A 20,891-nucleotide genomic window follows, 5' to 3' on the forward strand; every position below is an offset into this window, starting at 1 on the left:
AATCTTGTGGGGTTTGTTTTAACCACATTAATTGAATTTTCTTGTTTTTCTTTCATGAGTTTTAAAGTTGCTGCTCCATCATCTTTACTGCTTTCTCAGTGAGATGCAACAATATCTAAAAGGGATCAGTAGTGTAAGATATTAAACAGATAGCATCCTGAATCTAACTGCAGTTGACCCTTGAACAACATGAGTTTCCACACATCTACTTATACACAGCTTTTTGTCCACCTTGTGCCACCTCCGAGATAGCAAGACCAACTTCTCCTCTTCCTCCTCCTTAGTGTACTCAATGAGAAGACATGAGGATGAAGACTTTTACGACGATACACTTCCACTTAATAAATAGTAAACATATTTCTCTTCTTTATGTTTTTTTCTTAATAACATTTGTTTTCTCTAGCTTACTTTATTGTAAGAATATAGTGTTTTGTACATATAACATGGAAAAATATGTGTTAACTGTTTGTTATCGGTAAGGCTTCCAGTCAACAGTAGGCTATTATTACTCAAGCTTTTGGGGAGTCAAAAGTTATATACCAGTTTTTGACTGTGGTGGAGGCATACCAATTTTTGACAGGGGTTAATGCTCCTAACCCCTGAGTTTTTCAAGGGCCTACTGTATATGTTTTTCAAAAGCTCATGTAAAGCTTTTGATGGATTTGTAACCCCCTAATGTATCTGCAAATTTGTAAAAACCACCGTTTTAGGTCATGAGCTAAACTTGTGTACATACTGAGAGAATTCAGACTGAGAAGTTAATACACACACACACACACACACAGAAGTTTTGCTCAAATATTTAATAAAATCTAAGCAATATTTAATATTGTGATCTTTTTCAGTTTAAAGTCAATAAGAAAAATATAACTGACACACACTTGCTGAAGTGGACGAACAGATAAATGGAAACAAATGGATAGTCCATAAACATATCTTATGATAAATAAAAATTTTAGTGTATAATAAAATGACATTTCAATTAAGTGTGTAAAGGTTTCTTTTTTTTTTCTTTTTTTTTGAGACGGAGTTTCACTCTTGTTACCCAGGCTGGAGTGCAATGGTGCGATTTTGGCTCACCGCTACCTCCGCCTCCTGGGTTCAGGCAATTCTCCTGCCTCAGCCTCCTGAGCAGCTGCGATTACAGGCACGCACCACTATGCCCAGATAAGTTTTTGTGTTTTCAGTAGAGACGGGGTTTCACCATGTTGACAAGGATGGTCTTGATCTTTTGACCTCGTGATCCACCCGCTTCGGCCTCCCAAAGTGCTGGGATTACACATGGTAATGAAATTAACTTTGTGCATACTAGAATTGAGTGGTGAAGCAATTGACATGGGAAACTGTAATAAAGCTCACTATTGCTGTTCTAATCTCTTGTCTATGACATTCAGAAAGTCTCAACTACTTTCAAATTCTGTGTTCCATCATAAGGCAAATGACAACATTGACCGTCCTTCTTTTTGAATAATATTTAAATAAGTCCTTTGTGAGTGTGCCATGATAGAAAAATGCTAAAGGATCTAAAGAATCAATTTTTATTTCATATGCTCCCTGATAATGCAGAATAATGCCGTATTTCCCATTTATATTTATATATGAAATAAAAGGAGAATTATATTTTTCCAGGTGAAAAGTCACATGCTTCTTTTGTCTCTTTTATTTCCTGATCCTAAGCCTATGAAAATCATTTTAGATTGAAAAATGAAAAAAAAAGGTAGAGGATAACTCCAAATACCCCCAAAAACAGAAGATACTGATATATAGAGAACACAATTAGCTAGTCCACTAATCTTCTGAGGTTAGAAAAAAAAATGAAATGAAATAAAAGTCATCAAAATAATTTAGAGAAAACATAAAAAGTATTTATTGATCAACTAAGCAGTTAATTATTATTGGTTACATAAAGTACGGGATCTCATTTCTGAGAAAACTTAGGAAGGAAGGAAGTTAAGAATGGAGGGAGGAAAAAGCCAGAAAGAGACAGAAGGAGAAAGTTAAAGGAGTGAGAAAGGGAGGAGAGAAGGTAAAAGCTTTTTCTTCAATACCAGCTCAAGGAAATCTCTTTTGCTAGGATAGGCAAATTGGATGTAGTGGAAATAGCCATGAAGAGGGATTTAGTACGTCTGGATCTTAGCTTCTTCAATAACTTGGTATGTAACCCTGGGCAAATCACTTTTCCTTGAGACAATTTTCTCATCTGGAATAGATCAGTGGTTTTCAAATTGTGCTCCAGCAGAGCACTGCTAACTAGAAGCTAGACCAAGGAACAGTGGTGGTCTATGCAATTAACAGAAAAGTAATTCATGATCATAATTTTTATATCCAGGTCTTTTACCTAATATTGGACCATTTTTCTATTTAATCACAACATTCTCAAACAATTTAAGCTACTTAATATGTCATAACTGGAATAGATTATTATCTACCTAACTATTCCTTCCTTACTTATTTTTGATTACTTACTTTATCATTTCTTATATTCATATTTTTCCATTTCTGTTTAGGGTAGATTCTAAGCATAGGAATTAGGGCACAAAAGTGTGAACATTTTAAGACTTTAAATGTATATTATTAAATTGCTCTAAAAAAGATTTGTGCTAATTTTTATTTCCTAATAAGAATATACAAAATTTAGAGATAGACTAGCTACTATGTCACACAATTTTTTCTTTGACTTTTTTTTTAAATTATAAAAGTGATTCATGTTTGTACACACACGCACACACACACACACACACACACACACAAAATGTAACAACGGTTTCCTCCCCATCTCACTCACTCCTTGTCACTAGCATTCAGTTTAGCAAGTATACTGTCAGACATTTTTTAATCCAAAAATCTATCTTTCAATTTTGATAATAGTATACGTATTTAGATATGCATTGAAATTGTATATATAAATAGTCCATCAGACCTGTGATTTGTGAATGTTATTGCTTATGATAAAGTTAAAAAAAATTTTAAAGTTGACTTTAAAAATGTATATTAATTAAATAACAGGACCAAGTAACATGAAAATATATCCCCCCAAAAAAGAAAAAGAAGAAATCTTGACTGTGATATAAGAATGATAACTTTGGAGAAACTACCATTGAAGTGTAGATTCTAGGGCTGACTGCTCTTTACCAGCTCTGTGTTCCTGAATAAGTCACTTTCTTTCTCCAAGCTTCAATTGGAGAACAAATAGTAAGAACCTAGAAATGTTGGTTTTTTGCTGGAAATGAAGCTTCAACAAATGGGCAATCGTTCACTTGAGTCTTGTCTTCAGAATGTAGTTGATATAAGGTTGCTATTTCGCTTTTTTTAAAATGATTGGCTAGGAGTGGTGGCTCATGCCTGTAATCCTAGCACTTTGGGACGCTGACACCGGCGGATTACTTGAGGTTGGGAATTCAGAACTAGCATGGCCAACACAGTGAAACCCCGTCCCTACTACAAATACAAAAAAAATAGCTTGATGTGGTGGTGTGTGCCTGTAGTACCAGCTGTTTGGGAGCCTGAAGCAGGAGAATCATCTGAACCCTGAAGGTGGCGGTTACAATGAGCCAAGATTTCACCACTGCACTCCAGCGTGGGCGACTGAGCGAGACTCCATCTAAAATAAAAAATAAAATAAAATAGATCTCTTTGAGGAAGAGTTTCATGTTAAATTATGGGTTAAGACATTGGCTTTACAATGAACTCCAAAAATTATATTTTGACAAAATATTACTCCTTAATGGCTTCATTGTGAGAATAGAAATATTCAAATTAATTATGGTTTCATCATTGGCCAAATCCTGGTATTGCTTTTGAGTAAAAAATCTGAAGTTTTAAATCTAAGTAATGTGATTTTGAAGCTAGTAGTTCATGAAGTAGATCATGCCTCAAAAATCTCACTCATTTCAGTTATTCATCTCTGTATCTCTAGTATTCAGTTCTGAGAATGCCATAATACAGACGCTAAACAAAGATTCAATGACCGAATGAGCAATAATACACTACATATTACAATAATTAGTTTGATAGAACTGTACATTTAACTTCTACCTATGGAAACTTTCTTTTGAATTTTAAAGTATCACTTTCAAAACATCTTTAATATCCAAAGGTATATATACCAAGATTCATATGGACTAAGTTTAATATAAGTTATTGCAATGTTTCTTCCTTTGAGAGAGGTTCAGAATCATGATTAATCCACCTTTGTCTTCTTTCAGTCACTTTCCCTAGGCATGGACACTAGCTAACGAGTTACATATGTTTAAATATGGCTTTATGACAATATATTGATTTTTTTATAAGAGATCAGAAAGGTGTGCTAGTGACTTCACTTTTTTGGTATTTGGAGGTTCTGCAATTATCCGATTTGAAGTTTTGAGAAAATTTTTTTGAAGACAGTAATTTCCAGCAAGAGTAAAGCTCTTAAGAATTTAAAATAGGTAATTCATTGAAAAATCACAAACAAACTAAATTAGTAAAAAGACTATGTTGCATTGCATAGAAAGGAAGTTTTACAAAGGCAGGGAAATACCAAGTTAAGAGATGTGTGACAATGTGGTTAAAAAGCCATATTGTGTTCACCTACTCTTTCTTTTGCTAAAATCATTTACTTGAACAGTTTTCCAGCTGGAATTTACAAAGTGGGGCTATGAACTGGATTTTTTGTTTTAAATATAGCTTTCAGGAAGCAGGAAGACTTGTATCTTTTTAAATGATAGAACGTAAATATTGAAACAATGACATTAGAACATCTATCCATTCTTGTTGCCGTTGAAATTCTATCTAATTAAGCTTCTGGACTGACTGTTCATTTTTCCATGATCTCTTCTTGCAGGTTTACTAGAAGTCCCTTTCCCTCCATAAACACTTTCCTTTGGGGGATTTGGGTGCCTTCCTTTTAAGGTTTTAAAAACTAAAATGATTTATAGACTATCTGTATCCTGTTAGTTGGGCAAGTGAATGGATCATATTTGCATGGGTCACTCTGATTATAGGACTTCACTGTTTCTTGAACTAAAAGTGCAAGATTTATTATTCTATTAATGCTCATAAAGTCACTCTTTTGATGAGCCATAATTTCTCTTTATGAGGAGTGTGTATGTCAGTCACCCATGATAAGGGAGAAGAAAGTCCAGACTTCTAACATATTCATATTCCCTGGAACATTAATAGTCTTGAAACCCCATATGACTCCAGGGGATAATGCCATAGGGTAAACTAAAAAAAAGGTAAATTTCAAGGAGTCGGGATGTCCCTGTGAGACTTCCCTCACCTTGCTTGTTGTGTAGGAAACCAAGTTTTTTCTATTTTAATTAACAAATTTAAACCTCCTGATGGAGAAGATAACCCAACCCCAACTAGCCTGGTATTATCTTTGTGAATATTCTTAGGGAATGAAATAGCAGGAGGTGTGAACTTTCTCCTGTTTATCTTAATGGTCTGCTAATGGCAAAGCATAATTACAGTTACTTAAATGCTAAGTGTATTAAGGTCTTCACCGAAAACCCTCAGGCACAGCGCTTTCCTTGAATGACCCAGCTTTTATTCATAGTTTTTTTTTTATCATTTGAAAAAATTGCCCCAAATAAAAACAAAAAGAAAAAAAAAAAAAAGCCCATTCATGTTTAACCTCTTTCAATTACTATCATTGTAGAGTTAAAGCGTTTGTGACTTCTAAAAAGTCTAAAAGAGTATGTGTATGGCATCATTAATTGAATTTGTATCGCCCCCACATTAAAAAAGCAGGGGAGTTTTGCAATAGTTCGCTTCACAGCTTCAGGAAGTCAGTTTGCTTCTAAACCAGAAGACCGAGTGTGTCTTCTAAAGACCATCCTGTGGTACCGTATTTGGGATGGAAACTTAACCATTGTACCTTTCCCCCAATGAACCCACACCAGAAGCCTGAAAGCCTTTGTCCCTTCTAGACGTGGAGGCTTGGAGAGGAGGTTTGGTTTCCAAGGATTGGAGCGTTTGAAGGGCGGGGCCACCTCCAAGTCCATCTCCCCTTTTTGTCCTCTTCTCCTGGGACGGGAGGGTGGAGCCAGGTCCCCCCGCGGCCGGTTCGGGAGCTCTCTCTATTTCGGTCGCTCGAGGTGAGTCTGAAAGGGCGGCAGCCCGTTTAATTGCAGCGCAGGTTAATTTCTTGAGTTCACCGCAGTCGGTCCGCCAGCCGCTTCCCCTGTCTTTGCCAAGTGGGTTTACGAGGTCTGAGGCGTGTTGGGGCGCGCTCACGTTCTCGCAAAAGGCTCCTCCCCAGGGCTCATTCCCCGACTGCGGGAAGCCCTTTGGTGCCCCAGGAGCCTTGGAAACCCAAGGTTTCCTCGGACCTCGTCACTCCTTCCTCCCTCCCCACCGCCTGTTTCCCTGCGTCCCTGCCCCCAGGGAAGGACGGCCCTCCTCTTAGGACTTACCACCCAAAGCCAACCCAGAAGGTACCTTCACGTCGATGAAGATTTTATCGCAGTCTCCAAAACCCAGCAGTCATAGGAGCTTTCAACCTGAAATACGGTTGTTATTTTCTCGGTGCAGAGCTTGATAGAAAAAGTCAGCTTTTTATTAAAGACAAAGAGGTAAATTATCAGCCGGGACAGTGGAGGGACGGCGGAGACCTGGCGCGCTTCCTCCGGTTGCCACGAGGAATTTACGGGGTGGCGGCGGCCAGCGCTCAGACACCCCCGGGTCCGGGTGGGGAGGAGCTCGGGGCTGGAGGACTTCCCTGGTTCCCTCTGGGCACTCGGAAGGGGGAGTCCTCCCGAAGCTGCACAAAGCCAGGATCATTTCAGTCCGGAACAGCCTCAGCGTCCTCCTCCTCCTCTCTTCTTTCTTCTTTCTCTTCTCGGTGACTCCCGTTCCCCTTTCGCCTCTATCCTTTCTGCGCCTTGTTCTTCTCCTCTCCTTACTTCTCTTCTCTCTCCTCGCCTTTCCTCTCCCTCCCCCTCCTTTCTTCCCCACCGCACGCGTAGAGTGTCATTTATTTATTTATTTATCACCCCCGCCATCAACACCCTTTTAGGGATCCCGAGCTTTTCAATGTGAGTGGGAGGAGAAAAGGGCAGGAAGTGTTGACTGGAAGTGGGTGAAATCGTGCCTCGGGGTGAGAGATTCTGCTCAGGAATCATAGGGTCGGGAAAACCTTGGAAAAGGACGATTTAGATCGGTTTAGGAAGCCCCGCTATAGGATGGGAACCAACTCCGCGCGCGTCTCCTACTTCTCCTTTATTGTATGGATTTATGGGTATATATCTTCTCGGACTGTTGCTTGGAGGGATGGTAGAAGAAAGAGCGAGTATTTAAAGAGGACAGCCTTGCCCAGGATCCTTAGCACCGCGCCTTCACCGGATGCGCGCTCCTCAATGCAAAGGAATCCAGCAACATCCCCCAATTCAGACGCGGACAAAAGAAACTTTAATTAAGGTCTCTGCCCCGCGCGCTGCGCGTTTCTCTCTTGAGGTTGTTGATGTCCAACTCCAAGATCCGAGAAATAGAAATGGTACAATCAGCCCATGCCCTTGAACTTCAATTGCTCCTGACTTACTGCATTGATTTTTTTTGATACTGTAGAACCCCTACCCCCACCCCACAACGCTCCCAGTCCAATTAAAGCCTTAGGAGACTTTCGACCTGGTGGTGGAGGGGGGAACCACTCGTTTGCGAAAGAGATAGTTCTGAATGATACGGGGGGGGGGAATTACGCTAAATAAAAATTCAAGGTGTGAAAGCTTCATCGTGGCTCGCGTGTCTTCAACACCATGACACCTTATCATTAGGAGCGCTGATTGTTACTTTCCGAGCCTTTAGATGATCAACCAGAAAGTGCAAACAACGCGGGGCTGGAGGGTGTAAAGTTATTTAAGCAGGCTTTCTTTTTTTCTTTTGGTGCGCAGTCAAAACATTTCACAAGTTAGGAAAAGAAAGTGGTGGTTCCGAAGCTCGGAATGATGGGCTGTTTTCCTCCTCTACCCCCCACCTTCCATATCAGAAAAGAAATAAAACGCACAATGAGCCTTTATTTCAGGGGAGAAGACTTCAAAATACGTGCCAGTAATGGACAATTTGAGCTTTTCACTGGAAATACTCACACCGCAAGCTGGAAAGGGATTAAAAAGCCCCACGTGGTTGATCTGGGTTTAGACTTGCAACCTCCAGTTCCCCTGTATGTTCTTTGCAAAGGTTGGCCTCTAGATGGATGCAAGTGAGGGACCCTCTGGGGCCCGGGCTCGGTGCCTCGGGCAGAGCTGACGGTGGGAGCGCTATGATCTGCCGGGCAGGGTCCTCACCGGGGGCTTCCTCTGCGGGTCAGGGCTGCCGGGCGCCACCGGGACGCGAGCGCGCACGCCTTGGCTCGGCTGCCGCGCTCCTCGCACCGCCTTCTCCGCAGGTCTTTATTCATCTCATCTCCCTCTTCCCCTTCTCCTTCTCCTTTGCCTCCTTCTCCTCCTCTTCCTCCCCCTCCTCCACCACCACCACCTCCTCCTCCTCCTCCTCCTCTGCCGCCGCCACCTCCTCCTCTTGCATCTCACTGGCCTGGCTCTGTGTTGCTCTGAGTGACAAAGACAATGTCCCAGCCTTAACTTTGCAACCACCTTGCCTCCTTCTGGGGTTCAGCAGGGGGGAGGGGGGACAGCAGCAGCAGCCTCAGCATCTCCTCCAGCTTCTCCTTCTGCTCTTCTCCAGCTCTTGGATAATTCTTCCTCTTTTTTCCCCTAGCCTTTTTCCTCATTTCTTTCTTTCTTTCTTTTTTTTTTTTTTCTTTCTCCTGCACGTTGTTGTTGTTATTAGAAAGGCTTCGCGCACCCCCTGGTGCTCCGGCGTTTTGTGTGGCAGGAGAAGATTGTCTTCCTTCTCTCTTTCTGTCTTGCTTTCTCTCTCCCCCTGGTTGCTCATTATTCAGAGAGAGACACAGAGGGAGGGAGAGAGAGAGAGCGCGCGAGGGAGAGGGAGGAGAGGAGAGAGAAGAGGAGAGAGAGGGGAGAGAGAGAGAGTGAGAGGGAGAGGGAGGGAGGGAGAGAGAGGGAGAGGGAGAGAGACGGATATCTCAGGTCATCTGCAGCTGCAGCGAGTCTGAGGAGCCGAGGAAGGCAGGGAAGATGGCGATCCTCCATTGCTGAGACCCGGCAGAAGCACATGAGACTCCCAAACAACTTCCACAACAATAACCCGAGCAGGAAGAGGAGAAAGAGAAAGAGGATAAGGAGGCGGTGGGGCTGGAGAAACCGAAGCACCTCCCGGCGCCGGGACGCTTCTTCTGTAAGTTACTGCAATTAACAACCACCTCGGGGTGGTCCGAGTGCTCCGGGGAGGAGAGCGCGGGGTGGTGGAGGCACAAACGCGCTCATTCATTCGGCCAAGGAGGGTTGGAGGAGCGGGGAGGAGAGGAAGTCCCCTGCATGGACTGGCTGTTGGAAGAGGAGAAGAAGCGAGAGAGAAGAGGAGGAGGGGGAGGAGGGAGAGCAGGAGGGGGAGGAGGAAGAGGAGGAGGAGAAGCGAGGGAGGAAGAGGAGGAGGAGGAAGAGGAGGAGAAGGTGGTAGTGGTGGCAGTGGAGGTGGCTGTGCTTTTCCTGCTGGCTGCTCCTTCTGCTGGGGGGAGTGAGCGCGGTGGCTTAATTAATTTCGTGTAGTTCTATGAAGAGAAGAGAAAATGAAAGATGAGTGAGAAGAGAGCTGGAGGCTTAGGACGGATGCTCCGAGTGTGGGGACTGGAGTAGGGACAGAGAGGGGGGCGGAGGGCGGGAGGCCGGAGACCTGAGCCGAGAGCCAGAGGGAGCGAGCGAGGGTCAGAGGAGGGAGAGCTCCGAGCCAGCGGCCCCGACCTGAGCGGGTTGACCTCTTTCTTTCTCTGTCCCTCTCCTTCCTTTCCCCCACTCTGTCTGCCTGTCCCCCGCCCGATGGCAAAGCCGTGCGGATTGGCACCCCCCTCTTCCTCAGGTATTTGGTTCTCTCTCCTCTCTTCTGTCTCTCTTTCCTCTCTCTCTCTCCCCGAAGTTGGGATGCGGGGTCGGGATGTGTCGGGGGGTGGCTGCTGCAGCCACTGGTGCCGGTGCTGCTGGTGAACAGAGAGGCGAGGAGCTGGGGGCACCGGCCGGGTGGGGGGGCGCAGGTTCAAGAGCGGCTGAGGAGCTGTCTCCAGGCTGGGGGTTCAGACGCGTCTGGTGGAGGAGGACAACGGTTTCTGGAGAGGAGAAGCCATTACACACGCTTGGCTCTCCTCTGAGGAAAGGAGAAAGGAAGGCAGGGGCCTGGGGGGGCGTCTCACTCCTGGTGCAGTTCCCAGGGGTCTGCCCTCCTTCCAGGCACGAGGGGAAGCCGCAGCCGCCCCCCATTGGAGCAGCCCCTCTTTCCCTTTCTTTATCTCCCTGTCCTCCATTTGCAAGCTGTCTGCTTTGGTTCCAGTCCAGACTCCAAAACACAAAGCTCCTTCTCACGTTCATTCTCCAGGCTGTTCACCATTCCTGAAGGAACCCTCATTTTCTTTTCATTGTAGCTTCTAACCTACAGAGAGGGAGGGAGGCTGCCTGGAGTTCCTTTTATATTCCTCCCCAACCAAGGAAAAAAAAAAAAAGTTTCATTTTTAAGCACGCGTCTGGGATGGGGATACACCAACCAGTTGGGGCTTTCTCCCAGGGCTCCCGGGGGCTGTGTCTGAGTGTCTGTGTTGGCTGTTTGGTGTGCTTTGGTTCTGTTTCTGGAGGTTGCTTGCAGGTTTTTGGAGGAAGTGACTAGTTTGGTTAGGAGCTGGGAACTGAGTCAGGTAAGCCGTGTCATGTTGTAACTCCACCAGAAAATGGAGGAGAGCGGGTTTCCAGGAGACAAAGCTGAGATGAGAAGTGTTTATAAAATTATGGATGTCTCCATTTTGAAGCTCTGTTGGTGATGGGTGGAGGAGGAGGAGGAGGAGGCTTGCTTGCCTACTCCTTCTCCCTTTCCAGAGGGAAATCTTGTGGTGGTTCCTCACTCTCTATTCATTATGCAAGGAAATGAGGGCTTTTAAGGGTTCCTCAGATTTTTCTCCCACCAAAGGAGTGTTTTCACAAGTTATTGAGGCGTTTGTTTCCATTTTAAAGTAAACTTTTGGAATTTTTTTCTCCTTTTGAGTGGACCTGAAGGGTTTTGACCTCCTTCAGGAAAGGCAAGGCAAAAACCTTAAAACATTTCCACTGAGGTCTTCACACAACTTTAAGCTGCACCAGGTCTCATGAAAGTCACCAGGAAATGTTATTTCCTCCTTGTGAAGATGGTGATGGCCCTAAGCTGAGATTTTTTTTTTGAGTTCTAGGGCTTGGTTATCATCATGTTTTGATGCATTGCAAGACTTTATTGTCTGATTTGGGTTGGTTTCTGCAAATATAAAAAATAGTAAGAATAATCCTGCAAGATCTCAGAGGGACTCTAAGACTGACTGACTAACACCAGTTTCTCCAGGTTCTCCAATTCTCTTCAGGTCGTTCCATTTGTATGTTAGGCCTTCTTTTAGTTCCTTTGTTTCCCCCTTTCCCTTTCCTTCGGCTATTTTTTTCTGTGTTCTGAAGTACTCTAAGTCTTCAGAAATATCAGTATGTCTTCTTAACAATGTCACTATGGAAACAAATTTTAAAAACAGTATGTCGGTTGAGAAAAACTTATGTCCAGGTGTCTTCACCTTTTTAATTGGGAGGAATTTATTAATCATGTAGGAAGACATTTTGTGAGGATAATCTGAAAAAAGGACGGAGTTCCTACCCTAGTCCACACATTGATGGGAGCTCTTCACTGATTAGTTGTAGAGAATCTACATAAGTGACCCAAGCAAAGAACTAAATCCTGAAATGCTTCAGAAATTTATAAAAGCCAACCATGAAGATGTTGCTTTTCCATTAGGTGAGGTAGCCATCTTGAGGATGAGGGAAGATGTTGGAAGAATTTTAGATGAACTGTTGAAGATAGGTGAGGAGGGCTCCACGGTGGAATGAAAACTTGGAGGAGATTCAGAACCAATTAATATATTCTAAGGAGGCTAATTGGACCTTGCTTTCAACTAAGGAGAAATAATAGAAAGGTACCAGCTTCAAGAGAAATAAGGAACACATTGGTGAGCAACTTGTAACAGCATTTTTCTTGCTTTGCTTTCTCATTATGTGTCATATTTTTTGTGTGTAAAGTTCCTTATGTCTACAGCATTTTTCTGCATATTGAAGTGGTTTTAGATTCCAGATGTAATTATATTCTGTTGAGTAGCTGGTAGCACTGTCACTCAGTAAATGCACAGTGCTGTATATGACAACATCACATTTTTCAAACCAAACTGTTGTGTCATTAATTGAGGGTTATTGTTCTTCTGAGGGGTGTGAAAGGAGAGGGGAAATACATGGTTCTTTAGCTGATAATTGTCCATGGTCAATGAAGTAAAACCATGTTTGTGCAGACAAGAATTTATGGTTTTCAGTTGATGTGTATGCTCATTTAAAAATACTTCTGTTCAGATCTCTGCTCCTTTATGAAAAACCTAGGCCTCTCCAAGAACACTTTTAAAAAATCCTTCTTGGAATCATAACTTTTATTATTTGTTTTTGAACGTTATCTTTTGATAGCGTTACTTTTGCTCTGAAGTGAAATTTCACCAATATTATATTTAAATTTGCTAATGCATAAATGGATGCACCAAACCAGGTGTCCAGACCGGGAAGTTCAGATGCAATGGATAAAGAGTTATTTGGAAAAGTAATTACCAGATAATTTTACATCTAATTAACCATGTATGTTTATGTAAACATAAGTACATTATATAATGATCTTGAAACAAACTTTCATGATTTTTTTTATTGTTACTGATAGCAGGACAAGTGGTTCATTTGCTTATTTCAGCAGGGGGGAGAAATCTAACAGCCTGGTTGCCAGTTCAGCAGTTTGTCCACATTTTTCACTTTGCAACCAAATGTTTTGGTGTCTTAGAGCTGAACTTTTCTGGAGGGCAAAAAATAGGTATTTAAGAGGCATCTTGGAATTTGGGAATGTGTTCTAACTGGTTATCTAAGACACATTCATCTCCGATGCCCTTCATCAATATGGCAAACTCCATAATATTTAAGGACATGGCTTCCTGAATTTTTCTAGACATACCCATTTGAATTAAGACAAGCATTTTGGATAAACCACCATGAGAGAAAAAGTGTCAAATTAGACATTTTCATTTAATGTCAAAACCCAAAGATCATTTTTATTTATGAGACAAGTTCATGTGGCTTATTATGCAAATTTTTGCCATGCCTCTATCACAAGGAGAAATCATGGGAAATATTTGCAAGCTATGATGCACACTGACATAAGAAAAATTCTTGTTGGATTCTCATATTCCATAATATTTCTCATATTGGATTTATGTCATTCTAATTCATTGACCACATTCCCTGATGAATTGTTTTTTTCCCCCGTACTCTTTGGTGTTGGAAACAACTTTTAGAGGGGGGGAAAAAAAAACTTATCTACTCTTCATAATGAGCCTTCCGGAAGACAGAAGGAGAAAAAAAATCCAACTCTACTAATGGACTTTAGAGTACTTGTGGTCAGTTTTCCTGAAAGAAAGGAATGGTAAAGTTGCAATGGGAAAGAGTCCTTTCTTCTGTGTGATGGAGTTTAATAGGGTCTAGTCTGTCTTAAATTATTCCTTGTTGCTGTGATTTCTTGGTTAAGGTAACCTTACTTACTCTTTCCAGTATGTGCCTTTTTCAGACTTATAGTTCACTGCATCATGGAATTGAGAAAGCTGTATCAGATATTCTAAATTGATAGTTGGGGAACAGAGATGTTATTTTATAATGCCACAGTCACAGTTAGGAGACATATACATAATGGACTCTTACTGCTAAGAATCTGGCATGAATGTATGACTCGGGTGGTTGGTATATCTGATAGAAGTGGAGGAACAATATTTCCATGACTGAAAGCTAAAATCCAGTGGACTGAAAAAAAAAACCAAAACTGTGTGTGTGGGGGGTGGGGGGTGGGTGTGTGTGAAAGCAAGTATCTTGTGAGTTTCACATACTGATGGAGTTGATGGCTTTGAGAGAAACATTAGCTGGGTGTTGGTGACCTATTAATTGATTATGAGAAAACAGAGAGGAGAGTAGATAATGCTAGAAGAAAATTCCTCTCCTTGTGTGATATGCCAAGACATCTGGCAGATGTTATGTCGGGCCCTAAGGAATGGACAGTTTAATTTTAGCCCTAGCAAGGAAATGGGAAGTTCTAAGCTCTTTTAATAGCACAAGTCTTCGTTTGGGGAAGGTTGCTTAAAAAAATAGGAAAGAAAGGAAAAGAGGCATTTAATGTTATGTGGAAGAACTCTAGGGAGTAGGGAGTAAAAACTGAAGTTTTGGGGTGAGGAACAAAAATATTATTTCTCATGTAGAAATTAACATAAAAATTATTTTTAAAGTGACAAGTAAGTAAGAACTATGAGGTATTTAATATTTACCAGGCAGACCTTCCAATTTATTTTGTTGTCTTAGGCCTTAGAGAAATCATAGAGTTTAAGTCTCCTCCCTCCACTTGCATTATACTGAAGAGGAAACTGGCACAAAGACATGAAGTGACTTGCACAAGGTCAGAAAGTTCAGTTGTAACCAAGCCAGGCCTAGAACTCAGGTCGGCTAACTCCAGCCTAGTGCCCTTTCCATTACCCCGTTGCATTTGATTGTTGAGGGTTGTGAAATAGCCACTCTCTTCTCCAGGGCTCAAGGCTTTCTGAGACACTCTGTACTCACACACTAGTGGGCAGAGGTATGGATTTTTCTTAGTTGGATTTAACATGTTGGGGAGCTCAGAGTTGAGTATGGTTTCATTCATAGATCCAGAGACCAATTTTGTTCACGTGACATTCAGTAAAGTGTTAGCTCCTGGGTTTGTAGCTGTACTTTTCATCTTTCCTGCTCTCATCTCTCATTCCATCATCCAAGGGCTTGGGAGCCCTTTTCAAATGTCCTTTTTGGGAAGTTTGTCTGAGTCTATTGCAACTTACAATAGTGGCCACAAATGGACTCTGAGGATCTATTTTGCAACGTGGTACAGATTTAAATTGGCTCCTTTCAGAGATGCCATTTTGTAATACTGATGAATGGCTGAGAGGTGAAATCCAGTCTGAAACAATTACTGGTGGTTTTCCAATGTTCTTACTCATTCAAAATGTGCCCTCCATGTATCTTCTTGGAGCCCAATTCTGTCTTGCAGACTGACGGTTAACCTTTTCCCATTTTCCCAATATACATGAAATCATCATTAAAATGACTTTTAACAACACAAACACCGTTTAACCATGAGCAATAGGACAGTCCCATAAGGAAGGGTACAGTGGATTTTTACTTCTGTCTCTTCTTGAATGAGCAAAAGCGATTTTATAAAGAAGAAGAGTGATGTTTGGAAGTTTCCACATTTTCTAAGCTTCTTCCAAACGAATGCATCAATTTTTAATCCTGGAGGCAGTGTGGAGAAGGTAGTGCTGGATGTGGACTTCTGGCAGAAACACAGTTAACGCTGTAAACAGTTGAACCTCAGTGTGGCATTCCTCCAAATGAGTTGACTGTCGAAAATAAAATGTTCCAGAAGAACTGGGAGAACAGGAAAGAAGTTAAAACAGCATGGTTTGCATGCCAGTACTAAAGGAAGGAAAAAAAGTTTGGGTTGGGGGGGGCATTGGAGCAAAGATAATTGTAAGTTGAACTGTCCCTTGGATTTATAAGACCCAGGAGAAGTTTCCAAATGTGGGAAAATGGGTTTTTACGAATTTAGATTGTATTTGCAGTTTACTAGGAAGCTCTTTTGGATTCTTTTTTTTTTTTTTTTGTCCCCTTGAACTTTGTATTTGGAGAACTGTGCACACTGATAAATGGGAAGTCCATTGGAAGCAATTTGGATTTACATTTTGTGCCTGGAAATGCTATCATAAAATGTATCTCTTTTCTAAGTCCTCCTATCCTCATCAGCTGAAGCACACAGAGGATTTTTAACGTCTTTGGATGTATGATACCAATACAAAGTTAGTTGTTTTCATGGCTTAGAAAGACAAGAAATGAGTGGTGTGGTGTGAGGAGGTGCTAGTAATGTCACCTACAAATGCATTGTCTTTTACTTCTGGTGAGCGGATTGCTTGGTGTCTTCAAAGCATTCTTGCCTAATTCCTAGCTGGAGACATTTTTTCTTGAGTTATTCTTGGAGAGAAGGGTTTTTTTTGTGTGTGCCAGGTCATGGGTATTTTGGTATTGATTTCCTTGCTTTCATGTGTTTGCTTGTTCAGTTCACTGCATGTTGCTTCTGGATATTAATAAAATACTTGTGCTGTGCCTGTCCACATCTTACCCTTAACCTTATTCAAAGAGTAGACCCTGCTCTTTAGGGTGAAGGGAAGGTTGATAGGTACTTACTTGTTAAAAAAAAATTAATACTTGAAGAAGAGAACTGTATAATTCAGGAAGTTATTTGCTAGACCTTCACATAGACAAATTTTAACAAAGACCACACAAGGAAAGATGGAGAAAAATCTGCTAGGAACCAATAGATCCTGATGAAAATGTTTTAGGATCACTTAGCAGGAAATTAAGCATTTGCCCAAGATGAGGAAGCGAAGTCTTACCTTTGGATTCAGCTTGGTTGGAGCACAAAAGGAGCTGTAGGCCCAGGTGAGACAACTGTGTCAGAAGTAATTAAGCCCAGGATTTGTGGAGAGGCTTAGCTGCCACAGAGCCCAGCTGGGGAAGGCCAGCCTCACTCCGAAGTTCTCGTCTGGCCAGTTGAACCAGAACACACGCTAAAGCCTCCAAATTTTGGAATTCTTCTTTTTCCTGTTCTGATTTAAGAAGGTAACACCATTATTCTTCGGTTTTGCTCTTGTCAGCTGAGTGCTTCTCTTCTGAACTGGGAAATGCCAGAGGCTGGGGGGTGGGAGCTGATTTCCTCTAAGGGAAAATTCTCCCCGTTAACACTACAAATGTGCCTTAACATTGTACTTATTACTCCAGAAATAATTGTGCAGTGGCACAATGTGGGATACTTGAAAGATGTTTGCTGCACAAAGGTTCCAATACTCACCTGCAGATTAAGAAATGAGTTTCTAAACCATCTCATTTCTGTTGCTAATGAAAAGCTTTGGAAGGCACCTGTGAATTAGAGCTCCAGCTGCTATCATGGTAGGGGAAGTTAGGCCTTGAAAGGATACATGGATTAGCCGGTCAGAAAAGCAAACAGTGGCATCAGCACAAGTAGAAAATAGACAAGGTTGTTAAAGCTAACAGGAAAGTAGGCTAAAGCATTGCTGTAATTATATGGTGGAAATTTGCTGGGAAGGAGTGACTGCTTGGATGGGAGAAGGAAAAGAAGAAGAGAAGCAGGAAAGTAATTGACTAGTTGAAATAGAAGTCTATCCACTGGGAAGAGCCTACAGGAAGAACTAAGGCATTGCTTTTAAGAAACAATAAAGCAAGTAGAAAAAGACCTTGTAATTTGGTACCTAACACATGTGAAATATGAAGACCCGTGCTCAGATCCACATTCTTTGGCCACTTCCTATTGTAAAAAATAGAATTGGGTTTGGAGGACAATTTATGTGACTTTGGGGTTACAAATACAGCCTTTCTGACAAAGGACAGATGGAAACTGGAGGGAACTGGTTAAGTAGGCCTAGGTGGAGATTTTCCTGGAAAATGAACAAAGTAGAGAATAGAGCACGGCAGAAAATAGCTGCATTATTAATGGACAGAAAATGTGATAGTCCTCTCTAAAGTGATCCATAGAACTTCTCTACCTATGCCCTGGGTATTAGAAGAAATGAAGAACAAAGACATGCCTTTTCAGAGGGGAAAGGAATGGACCATGACTACTGCCTGGTGTCAGTTTGGGATTAAGCCATTGGCTTGAGCCAAGCGTCACAAGCTGATCTCCATCCAGTCCCAGCATTTTAAAATCCAAAATAAGGCCATTGCGGTTCAGAATGTTGAGCCATTCTAATCCCTAATTACATCATCCCTCTGTGTTATGACCACTTAGTTAGCAATGGAGCACCAGCATTCAACCCAGGTTGCCATGGGCCTGATAGAGGGGTCCTTCATTTGGGGTACAATTTGAATGCTGGGTTATTGACTGAAGATGACCAAAGACAGATACCAGCTAGAGATCATGTAAGGATTTCAGTAATAAGTGCTTATCACCCAAAATCTTTTCTCTTCTGTGGTTTCTATCTTAAATAGTCTTCTCTGAAGACTAATTAGTATTTAATAATAATAAGTGGGAAGGGGTCTTTGTAAAAGAGTCCATTTTCTTTTTTAAATTTTTTTTCTTGACAGAGTCTTGCTCTGTCACCCAGACTGGAGTACAGTGGTATGATCTCAGCTCACTGCAACTGCCACCTCCTGGGTTCAAGCAATCCTCCTGCCTCAGCCTCCCAAGTTGCTGGGACTGCAGGCACACACCACCATGCCCAGCTAATTTTTTGTATTTTAGTAGAGACGGGGTTTCACCATGTTGCCCAGGCTGGTCTCAAACTCCTGAGCTCAGGCAATCCACCTGCCTCAGCCTCCCAAAGTGCTGGGATTACAGGTGTGAGCCATTGCACCTGGCCTCAGAAGAGACCCTTCTCATTTGAATGTCAGAGTTCAGCTGCAAGAACTTCTCTCCTTTCTGCTGTCAATTGAATATTGTCTGTTCTAATATTGGGTAAGAACAATAGAAAATAAATGATTCCTTCATCAAAAAAATCTGCCAACACTGTAGAGTGGGAATACCACATAGACCTTAAATGCTGTCTCCCTTCCTGAACTGACTCATAGGTAATACTGGATAATTGTTTTTTCTAACATTTAATATGAATCAGGGACTGTTCATAGGGTAGAGAAAACTGAGGTTTAGGGAGGTAAAGTAATTTAGCCAAAGTCATGAGGCTGCAAAGTTGGTGACCCAGGATTCACATGAAGTGGGGCCTGACTCCAGAAGCCTGGCTCTCAGCTGGTGGGACCTGGCCTTGGTTATTACTTGCTCTGCTCATAGCTTACGTTCTTGATGGTTTGTCTCTTCCAGTTGCTTATGCCAGGAGTATATCCTTGGAGTTCTGGAAGTAAATCTGAGAATAATGGAACATTAATTGTAATATATTAGTTGACATGAGAGATAGAACTTACTGTAATAGGTTGAGAAAGTGTGTTTAACTGAAGAGCTTATAGAGGAGACGATAGGAAAAACAGCAAGAGGCCGTGTAAGGGACATTTTTGCAGATTTTTTTTTTTTTTTTTTTTGAGACGGAGTTTCGCTCTTGTTACCCAGGCTGGAGTGCAATGGCGCGATCTCGGCTCACCGCAACCTCCGCCTCCTGGGTTCAGTCAATTCTCCTGCCTCAGCCTCCTGAGTAGCTGGGATTACAGGCACGCGCCACCGTGCCCAGCTAATTTTTTGTATTTTTAGTGGAGATGGGGTTTCACCATGTTGACCAGGATGGTCTCGATCTCTCGTGATCCACCCCCCACGGCCTCCCAAAGTGCTGGGATTACAGGTTTGAGCCACCGCGCCTGGCCGTAAGGGACATTTTTAAGGAATAAACATTTTAAAATTATATCAGACTCAGAAAAAAGGAGCCACCTACTTGTTATGGCAGAAAGATATGCTATGTGACTTATTTTTTTTTAATTGTAGAAAAGGTGTTTTACTTTTTTCTTCATAGGGCCCTTTTTGAAGTCTCAGTGCCCTGTGTTGGCTCTGGTTACTATCAGCCTGAGAAATGTTTTCAAAAGCTACACAGACATTTGAAAATTAGTTCTCTTTAATGGTCATTTATGGAAAATGGTGCAGATTCTCTTAAAAATGTGAATGCGAATACTTCCTGCCCCTTTTTGTGATCACCGTGTGCTCTGTTTAGATCACGGAGAGGTGATGAGTACTTTGGTTTGATTTGCCTCTCCCTGAAACACTGCAGGATAGTAAGGAAGTTCACGGATGAGCACAGACGTCGTAATAGAGTGACACACTGTGCTAAGGGAGACAGAGTGATCCAGATAGCCCTACGATATCCAGGAGAGTAGCTTTTCTGCAAGATGGTGGTTGGATGTTAGTTGCTGAGTACACTCTTGAGCCCTGAAGCAACTAAGTGGTTTTATAAAATCCTCACTTTGCCGTGGATCTATTCAGTAGATCTCTGGTCCCTGGACAGACCCATAATCAAAACCTTTGTAGAAGGATAAACACATGCCCTGTTTATAAAGTGTACCAGAGGAGGCCATGGAGTCATCCATTTTTACTTCTCATCCGTATCATTATTTACCAAATTTATAAAAACTGTTATTTTCTTAAAGGACTAAAATAGAAAAAAAGGCTCAGAAAAAAATATATAAAGTGAACAATTGAACTGTATAGTTAAAGACAATAAAGTGGAACTGAAGCGTGTTGTTCTCTGGGCAGAATTTCTAATTTAGAGGAATAGGGACTCCATTCAGCCTTAGACAGCATAAACTGTGACCCGAGGCACTAGTGCCTAGCATTCTAGGATAATCCCTCAGACCAGCCTGACTCAAAGACCAGTTCTCAATGGGTTTCTTCAGTTTTCCTTTTAATTCTTTGAGGAAATCTACCCAGGCTACCTTCAGGAATTGCTTTGCAGGAAGCCAGGTGAACTGGGTCAACATAGCTTTGTAGATACAGTGAGAATTCGGAATTTGTGAACACATTCAACATGAGGGGTTCCATAGGAGAGAAAGCATGGAATATACTCTAAGGAAGTAAACGTAGAAAGTGTATGTATACAGGCCTGGAAAGGAATCATTAATCCTCTTGAAAGGAAAACCACATTTACAAAGATAGATTTTATGGTAATTTAAAAAGTGCATTGTACAGATCACATAAAATAGCACCTATTTAAGGAGGCAGAACTGTATCTTTCCCATTTGTGTGGAAGATTTTGT

The 20,891-nt window shown here is 41.9% G+C and overlaps 2 protein-coding genes and 1 long non-coding RNA gene across 16 annotated transcripts in view; 1 reads left to right on the forward strand and 2 right to left on the reverse strand.

Annotated features, from left to right (window-relative positions):
* Window positions 1–788: 788 nt before the first annotated feature.
* On the reverse strand, window positions 789–6,924 carry LOC144582649 (uncharacterized). Its single transcript, XR_013535808.1, has 2 exons — window positions 6,424–6,924; window positions 789–3,601 (listed from the first exon to the last, which is right to left on the reverse strand). It is a non-coding gene; the product is annotated as an uncharacterized LOC144582649 (long non-coding RNA).
* Window positions 5,718–6,419, reverse strand: LOC118151359 (uncharacterized; the record flags this gene model as incomplete). Its single annotated transcript, XM_035290685.2, is given in 2 exon segments — window positions 5,718–6,251; window positions 6,254–6,419. Coding segments are annotated over 2 exon segments (570 nt in total), but the record flags the coding sequence as incomplete, so codon positions are not given.
* Window positions 6,025–20,891, forward strand: part of ZNF462 (zinc finger protein 462) — a 156,429-nt gene continuing 141,562 nt past the window's right edge. For 9 of the 14 annotated variants that reach the window (XR_013535802.1, XR_013535803.1, XM_035253863.3 and 6 more), the window contains exon 1: window positions 9,045–9,234. The gene's annotated coding sequence lies outside the window, so the exon portion shown is untranslated. Of the gene's footprint in view, window positions 6,081–9,044; window positions 9,235–18,013; window positions 18,126–20,891 lie in introns of those variants that run through there. The other 5 variants (XM_035253866.3, XM_035253903.3, XM_035253929.3 and 2 more) reach the window with 2 other exon arrangements.

Source organism: Callithrix jacchus, chromosome 1 (assembly GCF_049354715.1).
Source record: "Callithrix jacchus isolate 240 chromosome 1, calJac240_pri, whole genome shotgun sequence".
Taxonomy (NCBI): Eukaryota; Metazoa; Chordata; class Mammalia; order Primates; family Cebidae; genus Callithrix; species Callithrix jacchus.